This window comes from Miniopterus natalensis, chromosome 10 (assembly GCF_054644295.1).
Source record: "Miniopterus natalensis isolate mMinNat1 chromosome 10, mMinNat1.hap1, whole genome shotgun sequence".
NCBI classification, from domain to species: Eukaryota; Metazoa; Chordata; class Mammalia; order Chiroptera; family Miniopteridae; genus Miniopterus; species Miniopterus natalensis.
Window position 1 is genome coordinate 57,869,465 of NC_142090.1, and position 14,301 is coordinate 57,883,765.

The 14,301-nt window shown below is 39.2% G+C and overlaps 1 protein-coding gene across 1 annotated transcript in view; it reads left to right on the forward strand.

The window, feature by feature from the left end:
- CDK14 (cyclin dependent kinase 14) overlaps positions 1-14,301 on the forward strand; it is a 496,763-nt gene that overhangs the window by 156,028 nt on the left and 326,434 nt on the right. Inside the window, exon 5 of the mRNA XM_087821147.1 lies at positions 8,633-8,712. Coding sequence (XP_087677273.1) covers positions 8,633-8,712 — 80 coding nt within the window. The remainder of the gene's footprint in view (positions 1-8,632; positions 8,713-14,301) is intronic.

A 14,301-nucleotide genomic window follows, 5' to 3' on the forward strand; every position in this document is an offset into this window, starting at 1 on the left:
TTTGGGTTCCTCTTGTTTGGGACCCTCTGTGCTTCCTGGACTTGTAAGTCTATTTCTTTCCCCAGGTAGGGGAAGTTTTCTGTCTTTATTTTTTCAAATACGTTTTCAATTTCTTGCTCTCTTTCCTCTCCTTCTGGCACCCCAAAAATACGAATGTTGGGCCTCCTGAAGTTGTCCCAGAGGCTCCTTATACTATCTTCATATTTGTGGATTCTTTTTTCTTTTTGCTCTTCTGGTTGGGTATTTTTTGTGTCCTCATGTTCCAAATTGATGATTTGATTCTCAGTATCCTCTATGCTATTGTTGATTCTCTGTAAATTATTCTTCATTTCAGTTTGTGTAGCCTTCATTTCAAATTGGTACTTTATTATGTTATTGATTTTCTCAGTTATTTCCCTAAGAGTATGCTTAAACATCCTTATAAACAAAATTCTGAACTCTGTATCTGTTAGCTTGCTTGGATCTGTTTCATTAAATTCCTTTTCTAGAGATTTCTTCTGTTCTTGCCTTTGTGATATGTTTCTTTGCCTCCACATTTTGGCTGCTTCCAGGTGTTTGTTTCTATGCATTAGGTAGAGCTGCTATATCTCCTAGAATTTTTAGAGTGGCTTTGTGTAGTAGGTGTCCTGTAGTGTCCATTGGCTCAGCCTTCCCAGTCACCTGAGCTGGGCCTTCTAGGTGCTCCCCTGTGTGGGCTGTGTGCACTATCCTGTTGTAGTTGAGCCTTGGTTGATGTTGGCATCACTGGGAGGAACTGATCCCCAGACCAGTCAGCTGTGAGGACCAGCTACAGCTACAGCCAAAGAGCTGCTGTGATGGAGACACCCCTATGGAGCAGGATTTACTTCAGTGGGGCTTTGGTGTTCACCAAGTGCGCCCCTTGAGTGTGTCACTCATGCATGTGGTAGAGTTGTAATTTAGCGTGGTCAAGTCTGACCACCAGGTGCACTGTCTCTGGGGCCTCCTGGGAGGTGCAAAGTCAGCCTGTGCTTGCCCAGGGCCACCCAGCATGAGCCATACAGCAAACCGTAGTTGGCTGCTACTTGTGCTGGGCTTGGAGGTGTCCAGGAGAGGCCAGGCTATGAGCCAGTGCAGGCTGCTGCTGGTGCCAGGCCTGGGGCCACTTATCAAGCCATATGGGGCAGCTGCTGCTTGTATGAGAGATTTTAGGAAAGTCCTAAGCATGAGGCTGGAGAGGCCACTTGCACAGAAAAGCCCCTGGAAACGGCCTGGATGAGCTGCAGGTGGGGAGGGGCCTCCGGGAATCACAGGGCGGGGCCAAAGGTGCGAGTCAGGTGCTGGCGATTCAAATATGGCGCCTGCCTGCCAGCTGTGCGGGGAGGACTCGCCAAAGGAGCAATGGCCTCCGCCAGCCCTTCTGCCTGGGAGAAAGCTGCCCCTCCTCCTCTTGCCCGGATTCCAGGCAGGTTAGTTCCTCCCCGAGTGTCCCAGGTCCTTTCAAGCTGCTGCCGGGCGCTGGGCTCAGAGGGAGCGTCCGAGTGAGTCCGTGCCAGGCCCTTTAGAGGAGCTGCTGGGGCTCCCGAAGCCTCTGCGACCCTCAGCGACAGTCCCCGCTGGTTTCATAGCCTAGAGTTGTGGGGACATCTCTCCCTGGCCCCGGAGCCCTGGGCTGGGGGCCTGCTGTGGGACTGGGACCCCTCACTCCTCCAGGAAACCCCCACCACCGAGATGTCCTCCTGGGTTTAGACGAAGCACCAGGTGTGGGCCCACAGCTGCGTCTCTGAGATTCAGCTCCCATCCGCCCTTGCCTCCGCCCCTCTTCCCGGTCTCAATGTTTCTTCAGGTCCCTGGTTGTGGGGCTTCTGTGCAGCCAGATCTCAGGAGGCCCTGAGTGCGGGTGGTTCTGTATTTTAGTTGTGATTTTGATGTGGTTGCGGGAGGCGGCAGCTGCAGCTGTTACCTATGCTGCCATCTTGATCCTAACCTATTTTTTGAGAATAAAGTATAATAGCACTTTTAGGGTATTTCAGAATAGCAAAGGCTAAATAGTTCTGAAATGATCTCTCATTTACACGTGAATAAAAATTGAATTTAGATGGGGATAGTAGTACCACGATTACTTAGTTAAGTTTTTGATATTTGAAGTATGTATTTAATACAGTATCATTAGCATTTTAACTTGTGTCTTAAGAATAAAAGAAGTGCTATTAGTAAAACTTTAAAGTATTAATGATAATGACTTTGCCAAAAACTTAAAAATTTGGCCCAAAATATTATCGTTGATATACCCGATCTTGTCATTGTCCTTCCTCTGTTAATATCTACATTTTCTACTGTTGCTTCTAAACCAATGCAGTAAGGAGACAGAAGCGTGGTGTCTACCTGAACTCGGTAGTATTTTCCTTAGTAGTTTCTCTTGAGGCAAAATCATAATGAAAGAGTGAGGAAGAATATATTAAATTTCCCAGAGCATATTAAATTTCTTTTAGGCATATTGCCTTAATTTCCTTTATATCCTTAGACATAATTCTTCTAGGTGTTAGCACATGGACACTATTTTCAAAGATGATCTAGATAGTATTTGTAATTTTGTTTTATTATACTGTTATCCTATTAATTTCAGGTAACTAATAAAATAGAAAATCTTCAAGCTCTCCTTTGAGAATTGCTTGCCTGTAATGACATTCTCTTTGTGCATCAACTTTTGAACCTGGAAAACTTACCCTGAGCTAACTGAGGAGTCTTTCTTTATAGGCTTCAGGAAATGTTGAGTGAACAAATGAAGAAATGCATGAAAATACGAATAGGCTGTTGACATTCAAAGCTTCACTCTCACAAGAGAATTGTAGTATTATTTACACACTTAGGGCACACAGAACTGTGGGTAGAGTTCTGAAGTTGGCAGAGATGTGCATTTGTGATTAGAACCATTCTGAAAGCTGGATCCACTTGAGCATGGCTCTGCTGGGACACCCAGCCCCCCATGTCTCTGCGTGGATAGCTCTGTGCGTGCTCGGGCATCCCCTGGCTCTTCTTCATGCCGCACTTGCCAGCTCGTCCAGTTTGACAGACCAGAGCAGTGAGACACTCATCCTTGGGCCTGAAGTGAGCTTGACAAGGAGGCCAGGCTGGGAACAGCAGTTGTTGGAAGAATCAGAGAATAAAGAAGAATCTCTGCAATTAAAATGGCTCTCTATATAGCTTAGAACAACTAGACACAAACCTGACAGCTACCTCCAATAGAATGTCCTGTGGTGATAGTGGCACAATTTAAAGCATTTATTTTTAACCACCTTATTTTACCTAATTTATGTCTCCGTTGCCAATCAAGCCTTGATTGCCTTCTGTTCATTAGCTTTTGATTTAATTAATAAGACTTGTTAACGAGGAATCTTCAATATTTTCCTGTAAACAGCTCTAATTTATTGCTTCAGTTTGAATTTCGTAATCATTCTAAAGAACTTAAATCGGTGTTTGAAGCCTATGTTTTGAATCTTTAATAAAAATAGTTTAAACTCCCAGGTAATTATTAGATACAGTGTTTAGTTTGTTTTTGATAGAACAACAGGCTTCTTATTTTGATATCTTTAAAAACTGACAGTTTGGTAGAGTAGTAACTTAAAATTTCAATTATTTTGGCCCGTACTAAATTTAAAAAAATACATGTACCAAAGATGGAACATTTAAAAATTTGTCATATTTGTTCCAAAGGTACCTTTTCCAAAAGTGGAGCCAGTGACTTAACAGTTTTACTAGATTTTAGAACTGAGTGATTCAGGAGTTGGCGAGTGTCTAGACATGTAGAGAAAAACTGATTAAGAAAAGAGAAAGTTAGAGTAACTCTTAGGTTAAAGAGCAATTTGATAATCAGTATGGTTCTTTGTGGGAAACCAATGAAGCAGTTGGAGAAGAGGAAGACACAGTGATCTGGGCTCATATTGTTAAAGGATAATGAAAGTTTTGAAACCTGTCTGTTGGGTGCAAAAGGCTAATTAACAAAGCATTCCATAAATCATAAAATTTTAAGGAAATGAGAATTTTCCATATCTACGTGCATCAAAAACAGAGAGACTGCATCTTTAATTTGAAAAAGAAAATATTTAAACCAAACATGAAAAAATGTGAAAGCTTTATAAAATTTTGAGATTTCTGAAATATTTGAAAGTAGTAATTTTTTTGATTGAATAAATTTGACATGTAACCTTGCATAAGTTTAGGGTATACAGCGTGTTACTTCAATGCATTTATCTGTTGTACTATGATTGGCAGTGTAGTGATATTTATCACATTAGAGTACTGTTACTGTCTATATTCATTATACTGTGCAGTGGATCTCTATGGATTGCTTATTACTCATTACAACTCTGGTTTTACAAGTCTTAAAAACCATCAGTCTTATCTATCATTCTTCCCCCAATTCCCTGCTAACCACCATTTTACTTTCTCTTTTTTTATACGTTTAACTTTTTTAGATTTCACATGTAAGGGATATTATACAGTACTTGTGTTTCTCTGTCTGACTTATCTCACTTAGCATAATATGTCAGGGTCCATTCATGTTTTCGCAAATGGGAGGATATCTTTCTTTCTCGTGGCTGAATAACATTCTGTTGTGTTGAGCACCACTTCTTTTTCTGTTCATTCATTGATGGGCGTTTGGGTTGTCTCTGTATCTTGGCTATTGTGAATAATGCTACGATAAGCATGAGAGTGCATATATCTTGTTCAAACCCTTCTGCATAAAGGTTCCCTTTTTCACCATATCCTCTCCAGCTCCCGTTATCTCTTGCCTTCTTGATGATAGCCATTCTCACAGGTGTGAGGCGATTATCTCCTGTGATTTTGATTCATATTTTCCTGATGATTAGTGATATTGAGCAGTAATTTTTATACCTTATTCTTTAGTTATCTTGCAGGTATAAGGAAGGAAATAGCACATTAACATTATTAATATTCATTCAATGAAATATTTTGAGTCTATTGCAGGCAGTTTTAGGCACTGAGTACATAACAGTTACCAAAACAGAAAAAAGTTCCTTCTCTCCTGGAGCTAATAGTCTAAATCTTAAGGAAGTATAAATCTTAAGGAAATGTTAATTTCATGTGATGTAGCACAAAATCTCAACATCTCTAACTGTTATGTTTATCATAACTAAAATAAATTAATACTTGGAGATTTAATTCATGGAGAATTATGCTTCAGAATCAGAATCCCATTAATCTGGATCTTGTCCTTTCTTTCCTTTTAATCCTTACCCAAGCATATGCGTATTGATTTCAGACGAGAGGGGAAGGGAGGGAGGGAAGAAGGGAGAGAGGGAGACAGGGGGGTGGGGAGGGAGGGAGGGAGGGAGGGAGAGAGGGGGAGAGAGAGAGAGAGAGAGAAACATTGATGTGAAAGAACATTGACTGACTGCCTTCTGTACGTGCCCCAACTGGGGGATTGAACCCACAACCTAGGCATGTGCCCTGACACGAAACCTTTCAGTGTATGAGACGATACTCCAGCCAACTGAGCCACACTGGCCAGGACTGGATCCTGTTCTTTTATGTGGTTAATCATAATAAATGTTCAAAATTTTTTTTCACTACAAAAATAACGCACATTAGTCTATGAGATTAAAGGTGTTGTACTTCTAGTTGCATTTAAAGAGTAAGTTTTGGCTCAATTGAAGATTCATCTCCTTTCAGTGTATTACAGGCAATCATAGCTTCATGGTCTGAGAGTGTGTTTTAAGTATATAACCTTCAAAAACATGAATTCCCTGTATCTCAGGATTCAGTTCATAATATGTATAAGTTAACAATCTCAAGGGAAATGGGAAAGCTTTGTGGGAAGGTTGTCTGTGTGTTTTTTCATGGGTGAGGGGGAAATATCAGTAAATGAGGGGAAAATTCCAAGCAGTTCCTGGAATTAGTTACTGCCTCCTCAGGGAGCAAGTGATGAGCTCAACTGGGCTGAGAAAAATCTGTGCAGATGTCAGCTCTGACTGCATCCCAGCCCGAGGCCCCGCTAAAGGTCTCCCTTACTCCTAAAGGACATAGTGAAGAGCACAAGGTACAGTCTCCAGTTGAACTGCGTGTGCATATTAATGTTCTGCCTGCACCTGGGTACCCGGAGCACAATCAGGATGAGAACACATAAATGGTGTACTCAGAGAGGAGACTTGCAGGGCAGAAAAGCAGCAGGTCTGACCTTCCAGCTGAAATACAAGGAAAAATAAACACCACGTAGATGGCAGGCACATCGTGGAGCCTTATAATCAGATCTCCTTATTTGATTACTGTAACCAATAATGTATTTCCACAGTGAGTTTCATGAGGAATGCCAGTAGGATGGTTGGGCTGTGATAAATTCTTGGCCTTTGGAGTTTCATGTCTGCGGCAGTTTTTTGAGCAAAAACAGACCAAATGAATTCAGATCTGAAAAAAAACATTCAAGTTCTTTATTTCAGACTCAGTTCTCCTTTGCTAGTTCCATAACCTTGAAAGATCTTTGGTTGCAATTTAAGTTGCAATGGAAAACCCTTTTTCATCTATCAGACTGGCAAATTTAGTGGTTGATAGCATAGTATAGGTGAAGGGGGAACAGGGGCTCATCATTTGCTATAGGAAGTGTAAATTGGTACAGACCCTATGCAGGATAATTTCCTACTATTCATCCGAATTAGAATTTAGAAATGCATGTACATTTTGATCTTGCAATTTTACTTTTAGGAATTTACCTTATAGACATATTTTTATGTAGATGAAATTACATTCTAGGAATATTTATTGCATCATTGTTTACTGTTTTAGTAGCAAAAAGTTGGAATCATGACAAGTGCCTATCAATACAGGAGTAGGATTGAATTAAGTATCACAGTTATGCAAAGGAATACCATGTGGTCTTTTAAAAGCAAGATACAGTTTTCCATGAATTTAAGAGGAAGTCACCAAAATATATTAAGGGATAAAAACTATATTCAGTGTACTCTGTATGGCATACTACCATTTGTGTATGTACACGTGTGTATGTATTCTATGTGTGTGTGTGTGTGTGTGTGTGTGTGTGTATGGGTTGGGCAAAAGTAGGTTTACAATTGTGAATATGTGAAACAGAGTTTATAATTTTTTTTAATCCTCACTGGAGGATATGTTTTTACTGATTTTAGAGAGCAGGGAAGGGAAAGAGAGAATGAGAGAAAAACATTGATGTATGAGTGAGACATCAATTGGTTGCTTCCCACTTGTCCTCCCACTGGGGATTGAAGCCGCAGCCTCGGTATGTGCCCTGACTGGGAATTGAACCCACAACCTTTCCGTGCATGGGATGACACTTCAACCAACTGAGCCCCACTGGCCAGGGCCAGAGTTAATTCTTGTATTGTTATTTATTATTGTATTGTTTTCCGTATGAAAAACTGTAAACTTGTTTTTGCCCACACCTGTATGTGTGTGTGTGTGTGTGTGTGTGTGTGTGTGTTTAAGTATACATGAATAATAGTAAGTGGTGACCTCAGAGGATGGGAGCTGGGTGGCTGAGAAGGATGTGGCAGGGAGATTGACTTTTTCATCAAATGCCTTTTTGTATCTTTACAAAATTTTTAATGTGTGCATGTAGGCCCAGTAAAGAAAGTAGAACATTCAGCCTGGCCAGTCTAGCTCAGTGGTTGAGCGTCCATCGATGAGCCAGGAGGTCACTGGTTTGACTCCCGGTCAGGGCACATGCCCGGTTTGTAGGCTCGATCCCTGGTGGGGGGCGTGCAGAAGGCAGTCACTCGATGATGTTTCTCTCTCATTGATGTTTCTGTCTCTCTATTCCTTTCCTTTCCTCTCTCTCTAAAAATCAATAAAAACATATTTAAAAAATGAAAAACAAAAAGAAAAAGCATTCGATTAGAAGACTAACAGAATCAACCGGATAAAAGTTATCTGCCTAGTGCATTCTTACTTTTAATTAGAGCTGATACCCATTTAGAATGCATCTGGAAGAACCATCTGCTTTGGATAGGTCTTGTGTAACCTTGTAATAGTAAAATAGTCATAATTTTTATTTTGATGATACACTGTATTATAAAACACAATCAGACCAAATGTAATTTTAGGATGCTCTGGTAAGAAAAAAAATCTTGAAAAGGGAGGCATGGTTGATATTGAAAGGGAGGGAGGAAAAAGGGGAGGGCAGAAGGAAAGGGAGGAAGGAAGAAGGTAGAGGGAAGGCTGAGTATCAAGTTTCTGTCCTTGGGACTGAATGACTTCAGTTTAGGACTGAAGATGAAGACATTTCAGCAAAAGAAACAAAGGAGCTATTGGAGAAACAAAGAATGTTATTTTGACTGCTCTATTTTTAATTAATCTGAGAGTAATTGATGGAGCATGGAGCACGGTGATTTTGTTAAGCACTAGTTTCATTCTGGAAGGAACATAGAGTGAATCAGAGAAAACTTCAGTTAAATTTTGGACTATGCAAGTGCGAGTATTTGAAATGGAGTATTTAAAGTGTGAATATTTATGATGATGATGATATAGAATTCCCAGCCTGACTGAAATTAATCTTGTTGTGGCGGCATAATTGAGTCCCTGACATTTTCAGTGCAAAAAATATAAATGGTAAGGAAGAAAATTAGAACCATAACAGGAACAGATTTTCATGGATTTGCCTCTCATTTTTTCTTTCCTTCTTTTCCAGGGTAAATGGGAAGTTGGTAGCCCTGAAGGTGATCAGGCTGCAAGAAGAAGAAGGGACACCTTTTACAGCTATCAGGGAAGGTGGGCATTTCTTTTGTTATCTTTGCTTTTGTGTTTACATGATACCTGTAGCTGTTTAAATATTATGCACCTCTGAATATGATGAGTTTTAAAATTATATGGTTTTATCTCTTATTGGAATGTATAAGCGGAAATTTAAAGATCAGTACCTCTTGCAATCATATCAAGTCATGCTATATAAAATGAGATTATCTATCTGATTTGGTTTGCAGAGCTCCTAAGGTACATATTAATCTAGCATTACTCTGTATTTATGACTTTTCAGGAAAGTCCTTAAAATGGGGGACCAGCCCTGGCTTAGTGGCTCAGTTGGTCAGAGCGTCATCCTATACGCCAAAAAGGTTGTGTGTTCAGTTCCCGGTCAGGGCACATACCTAGGTTGTGGGTTTGATCCTCTGGTCAGGCCACATATAGGAGGCAATGGATCGATGTTCCTCTATCACATCAATGTTTCCTCCCCTCCTTCTTCCTTCTAAATAAATAAATAGATAGATAAAAGGGGATCATACTCTTATTACTCATTTATATTCGTTTTTGATTTCTTTGTTCTATCCCTTACTACATTTTCTATTGATTTTTCTTATTGACTTATACATACTCTTTATATATTAGCATCATTTATGTTATATTTTCTTTTGTTCTGACATTTTTCTAGAAATTCCTTTTACAATGTAGTTACTTGTTACATTTAAGTTTTTATTAAATACAATTGCTCTGTCTTTTGCTTTATTACTTCTTGCATAGTATCTGTACTCCAAGATAATATCTTCTTTTATTACGGGAAGTTTTAAGTTCAGTTTCAGAACTTTTAGTATTAAAAGCTCTACCTCTACTACATTTTTGAAAGTACAAATTATTTTTGCACTGAAGGAACCACAGCTACTTGTTCTGGTAATCTACAGTGAGGTATGAATATCAGCGATTTACTGCAATAGTGTTATTAAGGTATTGATGAGCTAAATGTAGTCCGTTACGGGTTTGTTTTCCACAACTATTTTTATGATTTAAATTATTTTTGAAAGTCTTTTTTCTGGTTTCATCTTTCATTTTCTTTTTTATTCCACTTCAGTTTGGTTTCCATAATTCCTACTTAGCTGAAAATGTTCTTATAAAGTTAATCAATGACCTCCTTCTTACCAAATAAAATAGACACCTCTTCTTCTTAATTTGCCAAACCTTTTAGCAGATCATACATGGTTGAAACATTCTCCCCTGTGACACCAGACCTTTCGAGTAGGTAGTTTTTTCTCTTTCTGTTGTGCTGGTTCCTTTTCTAAATATTAGGGAGTTTAAGGACAGGGAAAGGGCCTTCTTTTCTCTAATCAGCACTCTTTCCAATGTGATTTTATTATTTCAAGAATTTAAATAGCAACTATAAGCTGATGACTTATACATGTCTCCCTTTAGCTCCATTCTCATATATCCATTACCTGGCATTTCCTCTTGAATCCAGTAATATATAAGAGGGATAATATATCACTGCCAAGTGAGCTTTCTTTCAGGAATGCAAGGCTGTTTCAACCTCGAATAGTCAGTCAATGTGTAACAGTCATCTCGAACTTAACACATCCAAAGGAACTCTTTTTCCCCTCCATCACTCAAATCATTTTCACCCAATATTAGCAATAGCAGCACCCAGTATTCCTCCTTCCTAAATCTTGCCCATGAAGGAGCCCTGTAAGTTACTTGACTAAAACATGTCTCAAATCTGTCTGCTTTCTTTATCTTTATGGCCAGCCTCAGTTTCAAGTACTGAATGGCCTGTTTTTCCCCAAAACATGCTACAAGATTTGCTATGTCAGGGATTTTACACATGTGTTCCCCATTCCCAGAGTGCTCTTCTCTGGCTCTTCTCATGTGCCAGGTGTCAATTCAGATGTTTTCTTTTCAGATAAATTTCCTTTTACTGTTATATCTAAAATAGCAGCTGACCATCATCTTATGCATTTTTATTCTCCATGTCAGCACCCTGTTTTCTTTATAGTTCTTACTGGAATCTGAAATTAATTATTTTCACTCCTCTCTACTTGTATATAATCTTAGTGAGATCAGGGACCTTATTGGATTGTTCACTGCTATATCCTCAACATGTAGCATGGTAATCATAATATTTATTGAGTGACTTAAGGAAAATCATTGAGCGACTATAGAGTATTAGACACAGACTCTGCCCTCAAGGAATCTGCTTTCCAGGTGGGAGACAGAACATACAGATAATAATCTGAGAAATAATATTAGGTGGCATTTTTAGTGCCAAATCATTTCTAAAATATTGTAAGTTTTAAGTAAATTCCTCCATTAGTCAAGGGAGGTAAGGTGTCAGGTGGGCCTTGAATTAGGCATAAGAGAGATAAGCAGTGAAGAGCAGATTAAAGACAAGTTGCATTCCGGAGAGGTATAGAGGGAGCTGAGACCAGAAAGCTCAGGTACAGTGACTGGGTCAGGAGTTCTCATTTGGTGGATGTGGGAGGATGGGATGGTTATTGCTCCATAGAAGGTATCATCACAATAATTGGATAGTGCAATTGACATTTAGTGCAGAGCTGGACACTCTGCAATATGTAGGACACTAATACAGAAGTAGGAAACTGCAATCTAAGTCCCTCTGCCAGTTTTTTAAAATAAGCTTTTATTTGAATGCAACACTCCTATTTGTTTATGTATTGTATGTGGCTTCTTTTTCAGAATCAAGTGGTTGTGACGAAGTACATGGTCCACAAAACCTAAAGTGATTACTGTCTGCCCTTTACAAAGTTTCTCAACCCCTGCTTTAATACAATGAATAGTTGTTTTATGTCCCATAAGCCTTTTGAATGTCCTACTGGGCATTCATGCAGGTGAAAACCTGTTTATATTTGTCTTAGGCTATTTGCCAACTATTTAATGTATAAACCCAAAGCATGCTCTGCATACATTTAATATGTACCAAATTTTCTAGGAATATAACTACCGTGTAAATGGAAGAAAAATTATATTTTGTTTTATTTAAAATTTTACTAGAATTTGTTTGCCATTTTGGAAAGTTACTTATCTAATGGCAATATTGCTTGTGTTAATTAAGTCACTAATGTAACACTTTCAAACAGTCTGAATTTGTAGTGGTTGTGTTCAGGCTTATTCTATATATAGATGTGAGCACCACTCTATCATGATTTGCAGTGTAGTTGTACCTCCTTTATTTATATATTTAAATACATCTTTTATTATAAGTTATTTTTTATTTCTTTTACATTTTATGTATTGATATATATTTGAAATTCTATATATAAATATCTGAAATTATGTGTGCACACAGACCCTATTATCTATGAATTTCATTTCATTGTGGCATTTGTTATATAAAGAGGATATTGGGTCTGATGAGATTGGAAACCACTGGCCGAGATGGAGCCGTGGGTTCCAGTTGAGCTAAGGAGGGAGGCAAGGTTAAGAGTGCTATTGAATTTGCTTATGGTAGACCCTGAATATTAAGGAAGAGAGTGGCAAAGAGATGCCTGACCTAGAGAAAAGCAGGGAGAAAATGAAATTGAGTAGTAAGCCTGTTCCGTGGAATTAACCAGCCTAACCTTGCTGTTGGTGCCTGTTAGTAGACAGTTCATAATGACTTTATTGGATCCAGCTGTGACAGTTGGGTCCCTCAATGGGAAGTTCAAGGAAAGAAGCAACTAGGGTCAATTGAGGCTGTTGATGAGCTGTTTATGCTGCCTGGATATGAAGCAAGGCCCTTGGGCACATGGTTAAGTCTTGAAATAAGCTTAGGAACTGTGGCTGGGATTCAGTTCTGTTGTAGAATGCAGGGCTGGCTGTGTAGCTGGGACATTTTGCGTGTTGGAGAGTCTCTGAAGAACTTTGAGCTGAATGTATTAGAAAGCTAAATCTGATATTAGGATATGATATAAATTAGATAAGAAGGAATATGGAAGCTGATAAATCAGTTATTCAAAGTAGTGCAGATTTATTAGGACTCAGGTTTATTGGAAAGTAGTCACAAAAAAAGATGGGTAGAGAATGAATTGTCAGAGCAAGGTGAATTATTGGTTATAGATGATTTGAAAGGGAAATATCAATGGTTTTGAGATTGACTGAATAAAAAGATGATGCCACAGGGAGAAATAGTTTGTGATTCTCTGGAGAACTTCTTTTAACACTTTACAGTTTGAAAGGGCTATTATCCAATTTAATCTTCACATTAGCTCATTGAAGGTTTGTTGTTACTGTTTTTTGTATAGGATTTATATTGTTTATAGAATCTGTATTATAAATATGGAATTGAGGCTCAGAGAGGTTAGATGACTTGTCTGAGGAGTTGGATCTTATACCTAGATGTTCTTAGATCAAAACAGTGTCCTGCTAACTTTGAGGGGTAGTTGATTTGGATTTTAGGTATTTTGAGTTCATGAGCCATCTATTATGATAGTGCTTGTTGGCGATGTGGCAGTGTAGCTCCCAAGAGTGCAGCCTAAGTAGGATATATTTAGCATGGTTTTTGTTTTTTTAAAATATATCTTTATCGATTTCAGAGAGGAAGAGAGAGGGAGAGAGAGAAACATCAGTGATGAGAGAGTCACTGATCGGCTGCCTCCTGCATGCCCCCGACTGGGGATCGAGCCCACAACCCGGGCATGTGTCCTGACCTGGAATCAAACCGTGATCTCCTGGATCCTAGGTCGATGCTCAACCGCTGAGCCACGCCCAGCCTGGCTAGCATGGTTCTTAACAAGTTGAACAAGTATCGTGTTTTTGTGGGAGAGATCTTTGAGTGAAATCTGGGAGTTAATTTGTAAGGCATTGTAGTGAGTTGGAAAGCCCCATGAATATTAGAGTCTGGAAAGCTGGGTGTTGAACCTGATTTTGTTTTTCATCACTGTACATTATAAGGCAAGTCACCTGTATTAGTTTGCTAGGGCTGTAACAAAGTACCACACATTGAGTGGCTTAAAGAACAGAAATTTATCATCTCATGGTTCTGGAGCCTAGAAGCTCTAGGTCAAGATGTCAAGGCTCTCTTTCTGGGGGCCATTTGGGAAGAATCTGTTTCAAGCCTCTCTCCTTGGCCTATAGAGGGCTATCTTCTCCTGTGTCTTCACATCATCTCCCCTCTATACCTGCCTGTGTCCAAATTTCCTTTTCTTATAAGGACACCAGTCATAATGGATTAGGGCCTACTCTCATGAACTCACTTTAACTTAAAATTACCTCTGAAAATTTCCTATCTTCAAATAAAGTCACGTTCTGAGGTCCTGGGGTTAGCTCTTCAACATAAGAATTTTAGGGGACACAATTCAGTCCGTAACACCACCTAATGGCTTTGGACCCCAGTAATCCCACTTGTAGAACAAGAAGTTGGTTTGTGTCATCTCTTAGAAACTGTCTACCTCTGCATTGTGGTTTTCATTTCCCAAGGGATCTTTAAACTCAGAGATCAGAGAATGAAATGAATTGTTGAATCCTGGAGTTGCTGATCACAAAATGGCATTGTGCTTTCTTTTGAATAAAGTATTTTGAGGTTTTCCTAATAATATCTGACTTCTGAGTGATGTTTAATGATAGAAATGACCCTATAGTAAGAAGAAGAATTAAACTTTGGGT